This window comes from Anomaloglossus baeobatrachus, chromosome 11 (genome assembly GCF_048569485.1).
Source record: "Anomaloglossus baeobatrachus isolate aAnoBae1 chromosome 11, aAnoBae1.hap1, whole genome shotgun sequence".
NCBI lineage: Eukaryota > Metazoa > Chordata > Amphibia > Anura > Aromobatidae > Anomaloglossus > Anomaloglossus baeobatrachus.
In genome coordinates, this window is record NC_134363.1 from 128090521 (window position 1) to 128105573 (window position 15053).

Consider the following 15053-nt stretch of genomic DNA (forward strand, 5'->3'; position numbering starts at 1 on the left):
TTCAGATATGGTTACAGAGGACAGTATGGGGCAACAGGGGCAAGATATCGTTATGGAGGGTAGTGTGGGGGATAAATTACAAACCCTACTATCAGCTCTCCTCTTCCAATAGCACTGTTAGCGTCTCGTTACACGTAGCGATGTTCCAGCGATCCCGACAACGATACGACCTGGTCAGGATCGCTGGTACGTCACTACATGGTCGCTAGTGGCAGATCTAATTAACTACATAGCAACGATACGGCGATCCGTATAACAACCTCGGCGGTCGTTGGGACCCTGTCACACAGCAGCTATTCTGACGACTCAGACCTCGATAGAGGCGTAGTGTTTCCACCCAGGCGTGCCAACGAGGTCGCTCGTCGTTGTTATGGCATCAAACACAGTGATGCATGCTACCCAGTGGGAAACCAACGATCAAAAATGAACCAGGATGTTCAGGTACGGTCGGCGATATCGCAGCGGGGGGGGGGCGGTCGCTGCTATGTGTCACACGTAGTGAGATCACAAGCGAGGTCGCTGTTGCGTCACAAAACCTGTGACGTTTGAGCGATCTCGCTAACGACATCGCTATGTGTAACGGGGCCTTTATGTCTACTATAGTGTACCCCCCACACACAATGTCAGCCCAGAAATGAGAGCTCAAATTGTCAGTAATCACACTTATGTCTGTAGTGGTGACAGCAACTTGTAATCAATCTGCAGTGAGAGCAGAACAAGGCGTCATTACATCACACACAGAAGGCGCCTGTTCTGAGCTATTGTGGGGCATGGTATTTTCCTCCTGTGAGTTGCTGCCTGTTTATGAGTGGGGAACATCACACAGGAGAAAGAAGTACACACCCCCAATGAAAACTCTCTGATAACGCTCACTTGGATTTAATAAAAATTAATTCATTAGGTGCCAAAAACTTTGATATCTAATAACTGTGCAACAGAGAGGTAAATTGGAAAAAAAAAAAAGCAAAAACACCCAAAACCCCATTTTATTTTGCTCTGTAGTCACTATTATGTTTTCAATGTATTCATCAGTTTAATCCTCAGTATATTCATCAGTTCCTATTTTAAAAAATAGCGAGAAAGCAAAAATGAACCTAATAAAAAAAACTTTTTTATTATTAGGTTCATTTTTGCTTTCTCACTATATTTGATAATAGTGAGCCGAGCTTGGAAGTTAAGCATTCTTGCCCCCGATTTTTGTGCTACATTCTGTGATATTTTACAAACCTAGCAATTTTTTGTGCTAATGTAATTTATTCTCTTTTCCACCGAGTGCCAAAAAAATTTGCAACATTTTAGGGAAAGATACGACTTTTTGTTGTAAAAGACGCAAAAAAGTTAAAAGACAAAAACAGCATTTTTCAATTTTGCGCAAAATTGATGACCTCTTTTCCTTATTTAAGATAATTTCCTACAAGACAAAAAAGTGACTTAAAAACCCCAAATGATTAATACCGCCGTATATAAATGCAGGTAAATTGGAGATCTGTATCACAGGAAAACTGAGCTTTGACTCCTGGACTTTGTTGCATACTGCGCTTTTTTAGGAGTTATATGCAGAAACTGAGCAGAAATTTTCCAAATCTGAAAACCCCCCCAAAAGTTTGAGTTTCTACTCATTTTCTGCATTGAAAATTAGGCAAAAAATCTCTGTGTGCACAAAGCCTCATAAAGATATGTTAAAAAGGTTTGCAGCTTAGAATGTTGGACCTAAAAAATAAAAATGGTTAAACCAAATTCGAGTATTATATCTATGCAAGCAATGGACTTACCAAAACTTGCATTGTTTTCACTTTTCCCTGCAGGTCACCATGTATTAAGAGTATTTTATAATTTACCAAAACAATCATTTTATTGTTAAAGAGTACCTGTCACTTGATAAAAAAATGAGTTAAATACTTTGTAAAGATCCCCGAGCTTTCCCGATTTTGCCTTTCTTTTCTGTTTTGCTCTGCGGTGTTCCATTGTAGAGTGCACTATGTAAAAGCTCTGGTTTCTTCTTAGTTTTCTCTTGGGGACATGTTCTTCCACCTCTCCCTCCCAGACACTGCCAATCATAGGTCTGTGTAGCTTTTTCGCTCTGCACAGGTCCTTCAGGAGTGCTCATAGGGCATGCCGCTGCCCTTCTATTAAAGGGCCAGCACGTCATTCCCTGGAAGTGCCTCTCATCCTATCGCTGAGAGGCACTGGGTATTTCAGACACTCTCCCATTAGGGGAGGTGCCTGATCAACGTGTTCAGTTAGTTAGTGCTTTTGTTTCCCTAGCCAACTAGTTGTCAGGTCCTCTGCCCTGTTGGAAACTGGTTCCAGTCTGTCCTGCCTTATTGGTACCTGGTTCCAATCCATCCTGCCCTGTTGGTACCTGGTTCCAATCCATCCTGCCCTGTTGGTACCTGGTTCCAATCCATCCTGCCATGTTGGTACCTGGTTCCAGTCCGTCCTGACCTGTTGGTACCTAGTTCCAGTCCCTCCTGCCCTGTTGGTACCTGGTTCCAGTCCATCCTGCCCTGTTGGTACCTGGTTTCAGTCCATCCTGCCCTGTTGGTACCTGGTCTCAGTCCATCCTGCTCTGTTGGTACTGGTCCCAGTCCATCCTGCTCTGTTGGTACCTGGTTCCAGTCTGTTCTACACTGTTGGCACCCAATACCTGTCCATCCTTCCCTGTTGCTACTAGTGACTGTGTCCAATAACCCCTGCTGTGCCATCTTCCTCAGCCACTCTAATGGTTCCAGCTTTACTACTGACAGTCTGTCAACCCCGGCCGTGCCATCTGTCTCAGCTACCCCAGTAGTTCCTGTCTATATTAGAGACTCAGCCTGTATGTTCCATTCTCCGTCCCAGCCCTGGAGGTCAGCTGCCACAGTCCTGGACTCTGCCCTTGACGTAGCACCTGGTGTCTGCCAGCGGTGAGTGCTTAATAAAGCCCCTCCCACTGAAGGGTAAGCCTAGGTCCCCCTCTGGTCATATGGGTCCACTTCAGCTCTACACTTTACCATCTCCGGTGGCGAGGGTTACATTTTGAAGAGTCTGAGACTGATAGGCTGTTAGATGAACTGTTGAGCTGTGATTGACAGCTTCTAGGAGGGAGGGGTTAAAGCACCCCCCCCCGAGACAACTCTGTAAAAACACCCAGTTGAGCTGCAAGCAGAGATTTCACATACTGCACCCCAGAAGGAAGAACATTTGAATATCTCTGCAATAGAGCGACACAGCACAAAATGGAAAAGAATGGCATAATCAGGTGAGCTCAGAGATTTCTACAAAGTATTTTACTCAATTTTTTAAGCATTGACAGGTCTTGTTAAATATGTGTTTTCAGCAACCTATGGGACTAATTCACAAGGTTGACTGGGATTTGTAAAACATTGCTGCCTTTTTATAGAAACAGCGCCACACCTGGACATAGATTGAATGTCTGTTATTGCCATGAAGCAAAATTGAAGGTAATGGGACTCAGATACAATACCACACACAAAAACCTATGGACAGGGGTAGTTCTGTTTTTAGAACAAAGCAGCCATGTTTCTTTCAATACTTTACAACCCTTTTATCTTCACGTGTCAACACCTAAAATATAAAAAAAACAATAACAATATTGGTAATATTTTTTCGTCAATAGTGAAATACCTATTGACAAAAGGAAAATGGTAGTGACATCATTGTTCCCGTAACATGACATCACAAGGGGTATTTTTTAGTTAAATATATATTATATATATTTTTCTTTTAAAATTTGTTAACACATATCTTGAAAAGCATTTCACAGGTAACCAACTGCTTAATTGGTAATAAAACAGTTCTTAATACATTAACATTTCTACTAAAAAAGCAAAAATGATGAATATTGGAAGCCGTTATCAAGCAAGTTCCCCAGGAATTTTTTTGTTTAAAAATTAATTAACACATTGTCTGTATTTTGTTCATTGACCTATATTAACTAATATTTCCTCTCTTTGTAATTAAAAAAAATGTCTCAGCAGACAAGGGACAACTTTTTCCATTATCTTGGAGTCCAAACAAATAAATTCCCTGGGGTTGAAGTGGAAAAATGTTAGTCTATTTGATGATCTCTATTATGTATGAAAAAGCCCTCGTATAAAAGAAAAGTGTAATGCCCAGCCAGGCCAGGTTTTGTAATCCCTTTAGTGCTGACATTGGTTTTTTTTTCGTTATTTAGTAGGGAAGATCTGGGGCACCAACTGTTGCTGTAAAAAAATTAGAATGTTCTAGCTTATTTCATGCTTCTCTATGCCTGTTTGCTATTTTGTGGGGTAGTTTAATTTCTGCTAATTTGAGCATAGTCCATACTGAGAGGGGTTTTACAGGACTAGAATACTGATGGCTTATCCTTAGGAGAGGCTATTAGGGTATGATCACACAGACATCCTTATGTGGAAGCCACTTTACTAAAAAAAAAATAAAAAAAAATTAGTGTGAACATGCCCTTAACATCAGATTACCAGAGGTGCTTGAAGTGGCTACAACTTTCCCTTTCATTCTTTAGACGGGACAATTTCAAAACTTTTGTAGTGACTGTGCTTCAAAGAGGTGTTCCCTTTTGCCTATGGCTACATTCACAGTTGCGTTATTTTGCATCCGTCACAATCAGTTGTGTGACTGATGCAGATAGTGGCACAACTGATGTGACTGATGCTGCAAAAAAACGTTTTTTGTTTTTTTTACTGCTTTTTTTTTTTTACTGCTTTACCGGCAGCCGGCGTTTGTGAACAATAAGCTGATAGCCCGGCGGCCGGCTTTTGTCAACGATCACCTGATAGCCCGGCGGCCGGCTTTTGTGAACGATCAGCTGATCGTCCGGCGGTTGGCTTTTGTGAATGAACATCGTTCACAAAAGCCAAGCGCCGGGTGATCAGCTGATTCTTCACAAAAGACGTCCGCCGTCCGATCAACTGATCGTTCACAAAAGCTGTCCGCCGGCCGATCAACTGATCGTTCACAAAAGCCGTCTGATCAACTTATCGTTAGAAATTAACTGAATTTACAGTCGATCATGATATTTTACTGTGTGCATCCTCATAATAAAAAAACGATCCGCCGCACACAAAAAAACTTTATATTCAGGGTTGCTCCCGCCTGACTGATCCTTCAAGCAGCAGATGCAACGCAGGGCCATCAGTCACAATCCGTCGCTAATAGACGTCTAGGGTGAAAAAAATTCCTACAAAATATTTTGCAGGATACAGTAATTCCTCAAGGCGACGGATTGTGACTGATGTAAAACAATGTAGCCTATTTTTTGCCAACAGGCAAAGAACAAACTGATTTATATTTACCTTCCCCTGATCTAGTGCTGCCTTGGGCTTACTGATCGGCTGCACAGTGCTGCTGCTAATCACTGAGCTCAGCGGCTCTGCCACATGGCACAAGCTCCACAGCTCAGTGATTGTCTGCAGCACTTGACGCAATGTCACTGCTTGTGCCTTATGGACATAGCTTCAACACTGTAGCCAATCAATAGTGATCGGGGAAGCATAAAAGAGGCGGCACTTCACCTGGGGAGGGTCACTAAAGGTAAGTTTGATATTTTACATGTTATTTGCCATGTGGTAAAAAAATCGGTAAAAGGGGACAACATGTTTAATATTACAGATCTCTGAAACTTAGTCCCACTCTTGTAAGTGGGACTGAGCTGTAATACCAGTCACAACCACTATGAAAAGTAGAGTTAGTAAGAATACAAAAAAATGTATCGAAATTTTAAAAGCCTCTCAGATGTAAACAGTTTCATAAAGAACAAACAAACATGGGACCTTTTTTTGTTGCTGACCTCATCACTCCTATTTTGTAAAGGGGTTATCTGGAACTATTTTATTTTATCTATTGAGGCTAAGAACAGACAGGCAGGTAGGTGCTAACTACCTGCCTGCCATCGGTTCAGAGGAGTCATGAATTGCTCCTGACGATGATTCTGCTGCTTCATATGACCTTACATCAACAGAGCAGCTCTTTCTCTTCAGGGTTCCTCTGTCAATAAGGTGTGACTGTACTGTTGACATCATGTTAAGTGACAGCTGGCTCCCTGCAGTTAGGCAACGGGGAGCCGGTTCTCAATCGGCATGACTTCAGCAGTAACGTCCCATCGACAGAGCAGAACAGACGAGAAGCAGCTTCTCTGTCAATGTGACATCAATAGAAGCCACAAAATTGCGGACAGCAGCGTTCCTATGCCGGGATAAATTGGCACCGGGCAGGCCATGTAGATAGTTTGACATAAATAAAATTGTCCCAGAAAACTTAATTTAATTGTTGATTAGTTGGCTACTGTAATATCTGATACATAGCCTCTGACTTGTAAAGTGCTGCGGCATTTTTTTTGGGCACCATATGAATAGATATTGTTGTATGGAGCCATGATAAGGTACCCATACATATCTATGGAGCTGTACTGCTTTGTAAATTGTGCCATGTCACATCAATTTCTGAATTGTGGAGGTATTCTCACATTCAGAGGAAGAATATACCTATAATACATGTATAATATGGCATTATACAAAAGCAGAAAACAGCGGCACATGTGGGAACTATTTGTGCCTTTGCCCGTGTGTGTATATAGATAAGAAAAGGCCTAAGAAAGAAAAATATAATAAAAAATCTACAAAAAAATGAACATAAATTTAAAATAAAAAATGTGTATACTTCATGAATATACCAGAAAAAAAGATAACCGAAAAAATATATTGAATAATCTGAATCGTTAATGATCGCCTTCCATTAAGCAAGAGACTGGGTCCCAAACAGACCTTACCGTAATTTTTTGTAATAATTTTTTTAGTCATTTTTTAATAGATTTTCAGCACAAAAGAGGTTAACAAAATGAATGTATGGCACAGAGAGGGATTGTTGCATTGCTAGGGGTAATTTATAAAAAAAAATATAAGATCTCAGGCGAGCTGAGACATCTTGTTAAGTTACCTGTTGCTCTTAGAGCTGAAAGTGCATGTGGGGTATTTGGGGAATTTGATATCTTGCCATTTTCCAGAAATCTCATTAGGAATGGAAAGTAAAAAAGATAGAGTGGCCCAAAAAGACTGACACCTCTGAGCATTCTTTCTGCAATTTAATATACACATGTTTGCTCCAAAAACATTCAGACCCTGCAAGAAGTAAATGAAAGAAAATTATTTAAAAAAAATCTTCGTTATTGCAACACAAACCATACATTGTCATACAACAGGTTGATCCAAACATTGTTTTCAACTAATATACCCCTCCCCAATTAAAAAAAAAAAAATAAACTGGAAAGATAAAATATAGAATATTTTATGTAGAAATAAATAAAAAAAGTGAACAAAAAAAAAATAATGGATCAACCGCACTGTAGGTGTCCACTCTGATGAAATGGTCACTCGCATATAAAATATAACGTGGGTATTTATTGAATTTAAAGATTTTTTTTTATCCAAAACTTCCACATGTGACGCTAAATATTTATAGTTAAACTGTATGTATCAAGTTTCATTTTGATGGACTTTTAATAGTGTCTTATTGTTTTGTGTCTACAGTTCATGTAGGGACTGATGTATCCCCAAGATTATAGACGATCCTGTCTGTGCTATGTGATACATTCATCAGTGCCTCCGCAAATTAATATTTTCAGTATTTGCAGCTGAAAACAGACTGTTTGTAGACAATGCATCTAATGTAAAGTTTTTAAATACTTTTGTTTACAAATATCCTATCATACTGTCATCATTACATTTTTGGCCGGGGTCACACTGGTATATGGCATCTGATGCGAGTATATCGGATGCGATGTGCTAATGATCCTCAGCTCCCAATATGCTGTGGGAGTGGTCCGAGTGTCATGTGACTGATCCATTCCTGAGATCGGATCACAGCTGCGGAGGAGAGGGAGGGATTAATCTCCCCATCTCCTTCAATGTCAGCCTCTGCGTATATCGCACTGCACGTTGATGACATCAGTGCAGTCCGATGACCCTCGGTTCCCAATATACTGGGAGAGTGGTCCAAATGTCATGTGACTGTGACCCGTTTCTGAGATCGGATCACAGCTGCGGAGGAGAGGGAGAGATTAATCTCCTCATCTCCTTCACCGTCAGCCTCTGCGTATATCGCACTGCACTTGGATGACATCAGTGCAGTCCGATGTTTCTCTTGCACTCATAGACTTGTATGGATGCGAGTGATACGAAACTCGCAGACAATTGCAGCATGCTGCGATTTTTTTCCTCTGTCCAATTAGGGCTGAGGAAAAACTCACAGATCTGAGCTGCTGTATTGTCTTAAATGGGGCCGATTGCAGTGCGAGATTTTCTTGCATTGCACTCATGCGAGTCATACGCCAGTGTGACTATGCCCTTAGAGTTTTAGTGGCAGAGATATCGAATTTTATTTTTATATACAATTTGGAACTCTTCGGTGCATTCTTGGTGTGGTCAATAGCAGTGCACCATACATCCTTAAATTTGTATATTGTTCTGATGTGACTTTTTTGACCAATGTACAACCTTTCCTCAGTCAGCAGAGTGCTTCCACTCACCCCATTGATGAGGACAGTAAACCCTTATCCACATAGCACAGTCTAGACCAGAACTGACAATCACAAGTGATTCAACAGCCCAAGCCTCCCAATATAGCCAGGTTTACAGGTGTGCACCACAACACCCAAGCTGCTGGGTGCTGTGGTGTGCACCTGTAATCCTGGCTATATTGCTGGGTGCTGTGCTGTGCACCTGTAATCCTGGCTATATTGCTGGGTGCTGTGGTGCGCACCTGTAATCCCCGCTACTGACCACCGCTCATTATATTCATTGATTATTCACTCCACTGAGGAGCTGGAAGCCAGGGACTTCAGTGTCAGGGACCACATCGCTGGGAGCAGGTGATTATCCAGCAGTGTGTGTGTGTGTGTGTGTGTGTGTGTGTGTGTGTGTCTCTGAGTTCAGAATATACATGCATGTGCGCTATGTGTGTGTATGTGTTCGGTGTATCCATGTGTGTCTGCTATGTGTAAACATGCTCAGTGTATACATGTGTGTGCTGTGTGTGTGTGTAGTGAGGACCTGAAAGCCGGAGCATCGCGGGGACAGCATCAGGTACTCATCAGAGTTCCTAATGAACTCTGATGAACCCGTGAAGTCACCTTGGTGACACCCGCTGTAGCACGGGTGTCCTGGGGGTGTCATCCGGATGTCATCAGAGTTCATTGGGAACTTCAATGACCTCCTGGATGTCACTGCACACACACTGCTTTGTGAATACTCCCCTGTCCCCTTGATGCTGTCCTCGGCGATGCTGTACCCAGCGATGTCCCCGCCGCAATGCTCCGGCTTCCAGCTCCAAGGTGCAGTGAATAATCAATGAATATAATGAGCGGTGGTCAGAAGCGGGAGGCAGCAGAGCTGAAGAAAACAGCACTGGATACAGGTGAATGTTCTTAAAAACTTTTTATTTCAGACATGTGTTTTCTCCGGTACCTGTCACACGTATGCAAACACAGATGTCACTCGTGTGACATACGCGTGACACACATATGACACACATATGACCATAACCAACTGATTAAACACGGACGTCTGAAATCGGCCTTAAGGCCGCTTTACACACTGCGATATCGGTACCGATATCGCTAGCTTGGGTACCCGCCCCCATCGGTTGTGCAACACGGGCAAATCTCTGCCCGTGGCGCACAACATCGCCCAGACCCGTCACACTACTTAACTTCCCTGCGACGTCGCTGTGACCGGCGAACCGCCTCCTTTCTAAGGGGGCGATTCGTTCAGCGTGACAGCGACGTCACAGCAGTGTCACTGAACCGCCGCCCATTAGAAGCGGAGGGGCGGAGATGAGCGGAACGAACATCCCGCCCACCTCCTTTCTTCCGCATTGTGGCCGGGACGCAGGTAAGGAGAGCTTCCTCGTTCCTGCGGTGTCACACGCAGCGATGTGTGCTGCCACAGGAACGAGGAACAACTTCGCTACTGCTGCAGAAACGATATTTGAGAATGGACCCCCATGTCACCGATGAGCGATTTTGCACGTTTTTGCGACGATGCAAAAACGCTCATAGGTGTCACATGCAACGGCATCGCTATAGCGGCTGGATGTGCGTCACAAAATCCGTGACCCCCAACGAGATCGCTGTAGCGTGTAAAGCCCGCTTTAGACTGTATGGGCTGCATTTCTAACACGCCTCTATCACGTGATAGAAATGACTCATACCTGGAAGGAGCCCATACAGTCTAGCATCTACAGAGGCCAGAGAGCAGACAGGGGCGGGAATAAATAGCAAAACGCGACCCACATATTAGCTATTTGGCAGCAGCTGCCAATCAAAATGCTGTACGTGTCTGTAAGTTTAATTGCCTGTATTTCAAAAACTATACATCCAATCTGACAACTAAAGGTATGTATAGAATCAGAATGATAGCGCCAGTATAGCATTGGCTTTAGTTTATAAAGGAAAATCCTCGTGATTGGTTCGCTTTAAAGAGAACTTGTCAGTATGATTTTGTAATTCAAAGCAAAGACATGGCTCTAACGGCGCTGTAATACTGATTACATTGATACCTTTGTTGAAGAAATTAGCCTTGTGGTTCTTTTTTCATTTCTATTTGAAATTCTCTACTTACAGTGCTGTGAAAATTAATTGGGACAAAGCAAAATCTCACATATTTTTGAATATTTAATAATAAAATGTTATAATGCACTGTTACATACCAATTTTAGTAAGAAATATGTCCTTTAGCAGATATGAGATTTTCAATGCGTTTTGGCATTGATTCTACCAAGTTGTTGCCTAAATTCTTCAATTCTTCATCATGGAACCACACTTGTATGTCACTGTTTATCATGCGTTCTTTGGTTGTACAGTCCATGTTGCCAAGACGTCTCTTCACAATGCTCCACAAATGTTCTATAGAATTTAAGTCTGGTGAATTGCCAGGCTGGTCCAGCACTTTTACTTTATTTTCTTCCAGGAATTTCTTCACACACTTGGAAATGTGGCATGGAGCCAAATCTTGTTGGAATGTCCCTTCAAATTTATGCATAAATGGCACAATAAATCGTTTTAAAACGTCTATGTATTTGGATGAATTCATCATACCATCAACAGGAAATAAGCTCCCTGAACCACCAGCTGTAAAAAAGCCCCAAAACATGTTTTTGAGGGTGTTTTACTGTTTGTTAAATATGATCAGCTTGCAATGGTTCATTTTTGCTTCTTCTAACAACACTTTCTCTGTACCCTTGTGTCGCGGGCGGGGAGGACGCCGTCGCTGCTGCGCTCTCGCTAACACTCGGGTCCGGCGCTGCTGCGGCTGCTCGGTGGCTCAAGCGGTGGGCCGGATCCGGGGACTCGAGCGGCGCTCCTCGCCCGTGAGTGAAAGGGGTGGTTGGTTTGGGGGATTTAGTCCGTGACGCCACCCACGGGTCGTGGTGAAGATAGGTACCACCGCTGCTGGTGACGGGGATCCCGGGAGCGATGGTAGAGAGCAGCTGGGATGTTGTTTTCCCCCTCCGTGGGTAGGGGTCGGTGGTGCCGGGGCCCGGTGATGTTGTGACGGGGAGGCAGGGTCGGTGAGGTGCAGGGTTGCAGGGACAGTGCGGCGCGGTGCCGGATGGCACGGGTGTGCTCACTCAGCAAGAAAGGTACAAAGTCCTCGGTAAACCAAACGGCTGGATGGACGGGTCCCGCAGCCGGCTGCAGTGCTTCTCCCCGGACAGGTGATGGCGGCTGTCTTTCCCTGCACCTTAATGTTCTCTTTCTGACTACTATGGATTCCCAACGGTAGTCCGCTCCCCGGTGTATGGGTACCGGAGGAGCCCGTTTGCCCGCAAACGCTGGCCCTTGGGTCTCTAGCCTTAGGCGGTAGCTGTATACCCTCACGGTGTGGGCTGTTGCCTTCAATCGTGACTTTTGCTGTTGTGAAACCCCTGGGGTTCCAGTCACATTCGGATCTGACTATTGTCGGCGGCTCCAAGCCTGGTCGGGGTCCGATGGCCCTGCCTGTGTGTGCTGGCTTCACTTCGCTCCCCGGTCGGTACCGGCGGGTCGTCGCCCGTCCCCGGTCCTACGGTTCCGCATTGCTCCACCACTTCTGCAGACGGCCACCACCGTCTGCCAACCTTGCTGTCAGTGCCTGGGCCACAAACCCAGACACCCAAGTGCTTGCTGCTCTCACTTCAAACTCCAAACTCTATCTGTCACTTTTCCCGCCTCCAGGCCTGTGAACTGCTTGGTGGGTAGGGCCAACCGCTTAGCTCCGCCCCACCTGGTGTGGACATCAGACACTGGAGGGAGGCAGCAAGGATTTTTGTTTGGCTAATGTCCCTGTCTAATGGGGTGGGGTGTTTATGTGTTATCTGTGACGACCTGGCTAGGCCAGGGCGCCACACGTGAACAAAAAGATGGGTTTCATCACTAAAAATTACCTTTTTCCACTGGCTAGTTGTCCAAGATTTATATTTTTTTGCCCATGCGAGTTGTTTTTGCCTTCATTGGAGATGTCAGATGTTGTTTCTTTACTGGCTTTGTTGCCCTCCGACCAACTTCCAGAAACCTGCGCCATACAGTCGAATCGCTAATATCAATACCTGCAGCGAACAAGTCTCTTGGGAGGTCTTTACTTGTATTAGTTTTACTATTTCTGATAGTGTTTTATCAGTTCTTGGTGTCGTTTTCTTTTTTCTTCCACATTTCCCATTTCAAAGCAGTTAAAACTAGTTTGAATCACTGACTGGTAACCAACTTTACTTAAAAAATGCTTTGCCTTGATTAATTTGCACAGCACTGTATTAGATTGTGGTGCACAGGGGCCGGACTATACACCGGGTCTTCTCCTCCCTGTCTGTGATTCTCCAGACCCTCCTCCTGCCGCCAGTCTGTGAAAAATGTACCGTACTCTCACAATTTGTTGGATGCAAAAAAAATAAATGTATTTTTTATACAAATAATATAGTCAAACACGGTGAGTGACACGTTTTGCACGATGTTTCGACCCCCCCCAGGGTCTTTATCTAATGGTCGCTTGAGGTTCAGGATGGAGGCGTTATGGCATCGTGCAAGACGTGTCGCTCACAGTGTTCGACTATATCATTTGTATGAAAAATAAAAATATTTTTTCTTTTGCATCGAACAAATTGTGAGAGTGTGGTGAATTTTTGGTTGTTATGACTTAGGTCAACCCCTTATTTTCACCTACACCTCTAACATTCTTTGACTAAGTGCAGACCAATTTTTTTGTCATTCCAGTCTGAATAACAGGTCACTACGGATATACCAAAAAGAGAAGGCAGGACATTCACAGACTAGAGGCAGGCGGAGGGGCTGAGGAATCACAGACCAGAGGCAGGCGGAGGGGCTGAGGAATCACACACCAGAGGCAGGCGGAGGGGCTGAGGAATCACACACCAGAGGCAGACGGAGGGGCTGAGGAATCACACACCAGAGGTAGGCAGAGGGGCTGAGGAATCACACACCAGAGGCAGACGGAGGGGCTGAGGAATCACACACCAGAGGTAGGCAGAGGGGTTGAGGAATCACACACCAGAGGCAGGTGGTGGGGCCAGGGAATCACAAACTAGAGGCAGAGGGAAGGGCTGAGGAATCGCACACCAGAGGCAGACGGAGGGGCTGAGGAATCACACACCAGAGGCAGGTGGTGGGGTTGGGGAATCAAAAACTAGAGGCAGGCGGAGGGGCTGAAGATCATAGACCAGAGGCAGGTGTTGGGGCAGGGGAATCACAAACTAGAAGCAGGTGAAGGGGCTGGGGAATCAGAGACTAGAGACAGTCGGAGGGGCTGAGGAATCAGAGACCAGAGGCAGGAGGGGGGGGTCGGGGAATCACAGACTAGAGGTAGAGGGGTCGGGGAATCACAGACTAGAGGCAGGCGGAGGGGTCAGAGAATCACAAATAGGGAGGACATGACCAGTCTACAGTCTGGATCCTTGGGCACCGAAATCTAATCAGCGGGAAACTTCAAGTGTTGATTAAAGAAGCACCACAAAGTGTATTTTTTCACCAAAGGTATACATTTAATCAGTATTATAGCACCACTACAGCCATGTCAATAGTTTACAATACAAAATTTGCTCACAGATTTTCTTTAATGCTTAATGAATACTTGGCATTTCATGAAAAAAACTCTACACTGTCAGATTTTATCCAAGTGTATTCAGTCTGCAAACTCTAACTCCACTCATCTAACTTCATTGATGAGCTCTGTTTATTCTCCTCCTTCCTGCCGCTGATGCAACAACTTGCACATGCTCAGTAGAAGCTGCAGTCAGCAGTAAGAGCCTGTCTTCAAGCAGCACATTTGCTGTGTAATAATCATTAAGGCTATGTGCGCACTAGAAATGTGAAGTTTCTCAAGAAAATTTCTTGAGAAACTTCTGGGAGTGAAAGATTTCCGGACCAAATCCGCATGCGGAATAGCCGCGATTTTGCCGCGATTTTCCCGCGGGTGGTTCCCTGCGGATTTTGCAGGCTGTACTGCCGAAATCCGCAGGGTACCTGCGAAAATAATGGACATGCTCATTTTCTCAAGAAATTTTCTCGAGAAATTCTTCTCAAGGAAATTTCTTGAGAAAAATCCGCACAGTGCGCACAGCTATTTTTTTTTCATAGAATTTGCTGGGAAATGTCTGCACAAAGATTGCAGACATTTCTCAAGAAATTTCCGCGGCAAATCCGCGGGTAAATCCGCGGGTAAAACGGTCTAGTGCGCACAGAGCCTAATAACCACATTTGCTACAAGAAAAACAAATTCTCCAAGATTAACTCTGCATATGTCTAAAGGTAGAACATGACAGATTTGCCCAGACTATATGGGCTATCCATCCCAGTGCTGGAGGTGATAGGGGGTACATGAAACTGAATATTGATAAAGTCTGCTGAACCACCCCATTAACATCTACATATATCTACATATCTGCTTAAAAAATGTGAGTATTCTCTAAAGGACAGGAGTCCAGAAACTTCGCAGAAGCTCAGTAAGTACTGTTGAATGAACTTGAAATTGTGTCGAGAATAGTTGGGAATCATTGCTTTACTGACAGATTTG

General features: G+C 44.1%; 1 protein-coding gene across 7 annotated transcripts in view; it reads right to left on the reverse strand.

Annotated features, from left to right (window-relative positions):
• Positions 1-15053, reverse strand: part of CAMTA1 (calmodulin binding transcription activator 1) — a 2097701-nt gene that overhangs the window by 13126 nt on the left and 2069522 nt on the right. For 5 of the 7 annotated variants that reach the window (XM_075328219.1, XM_075328220.1, XM_075328218.1 and 2 more), the window contains one exon: positions 6934-7115. The exons of the other annotated variants lie outside the window; for them this stretch is intronic. In XM_075328219.1, the coding sequence (XP_075184334.1) occupies positions 6934-7115 (182 nt within the window). The remainder of the gene's footprint in view (positions 1-6933; positions 7116-15053) is intronic. 7 annotated transcript variants of the gene reach the window in all.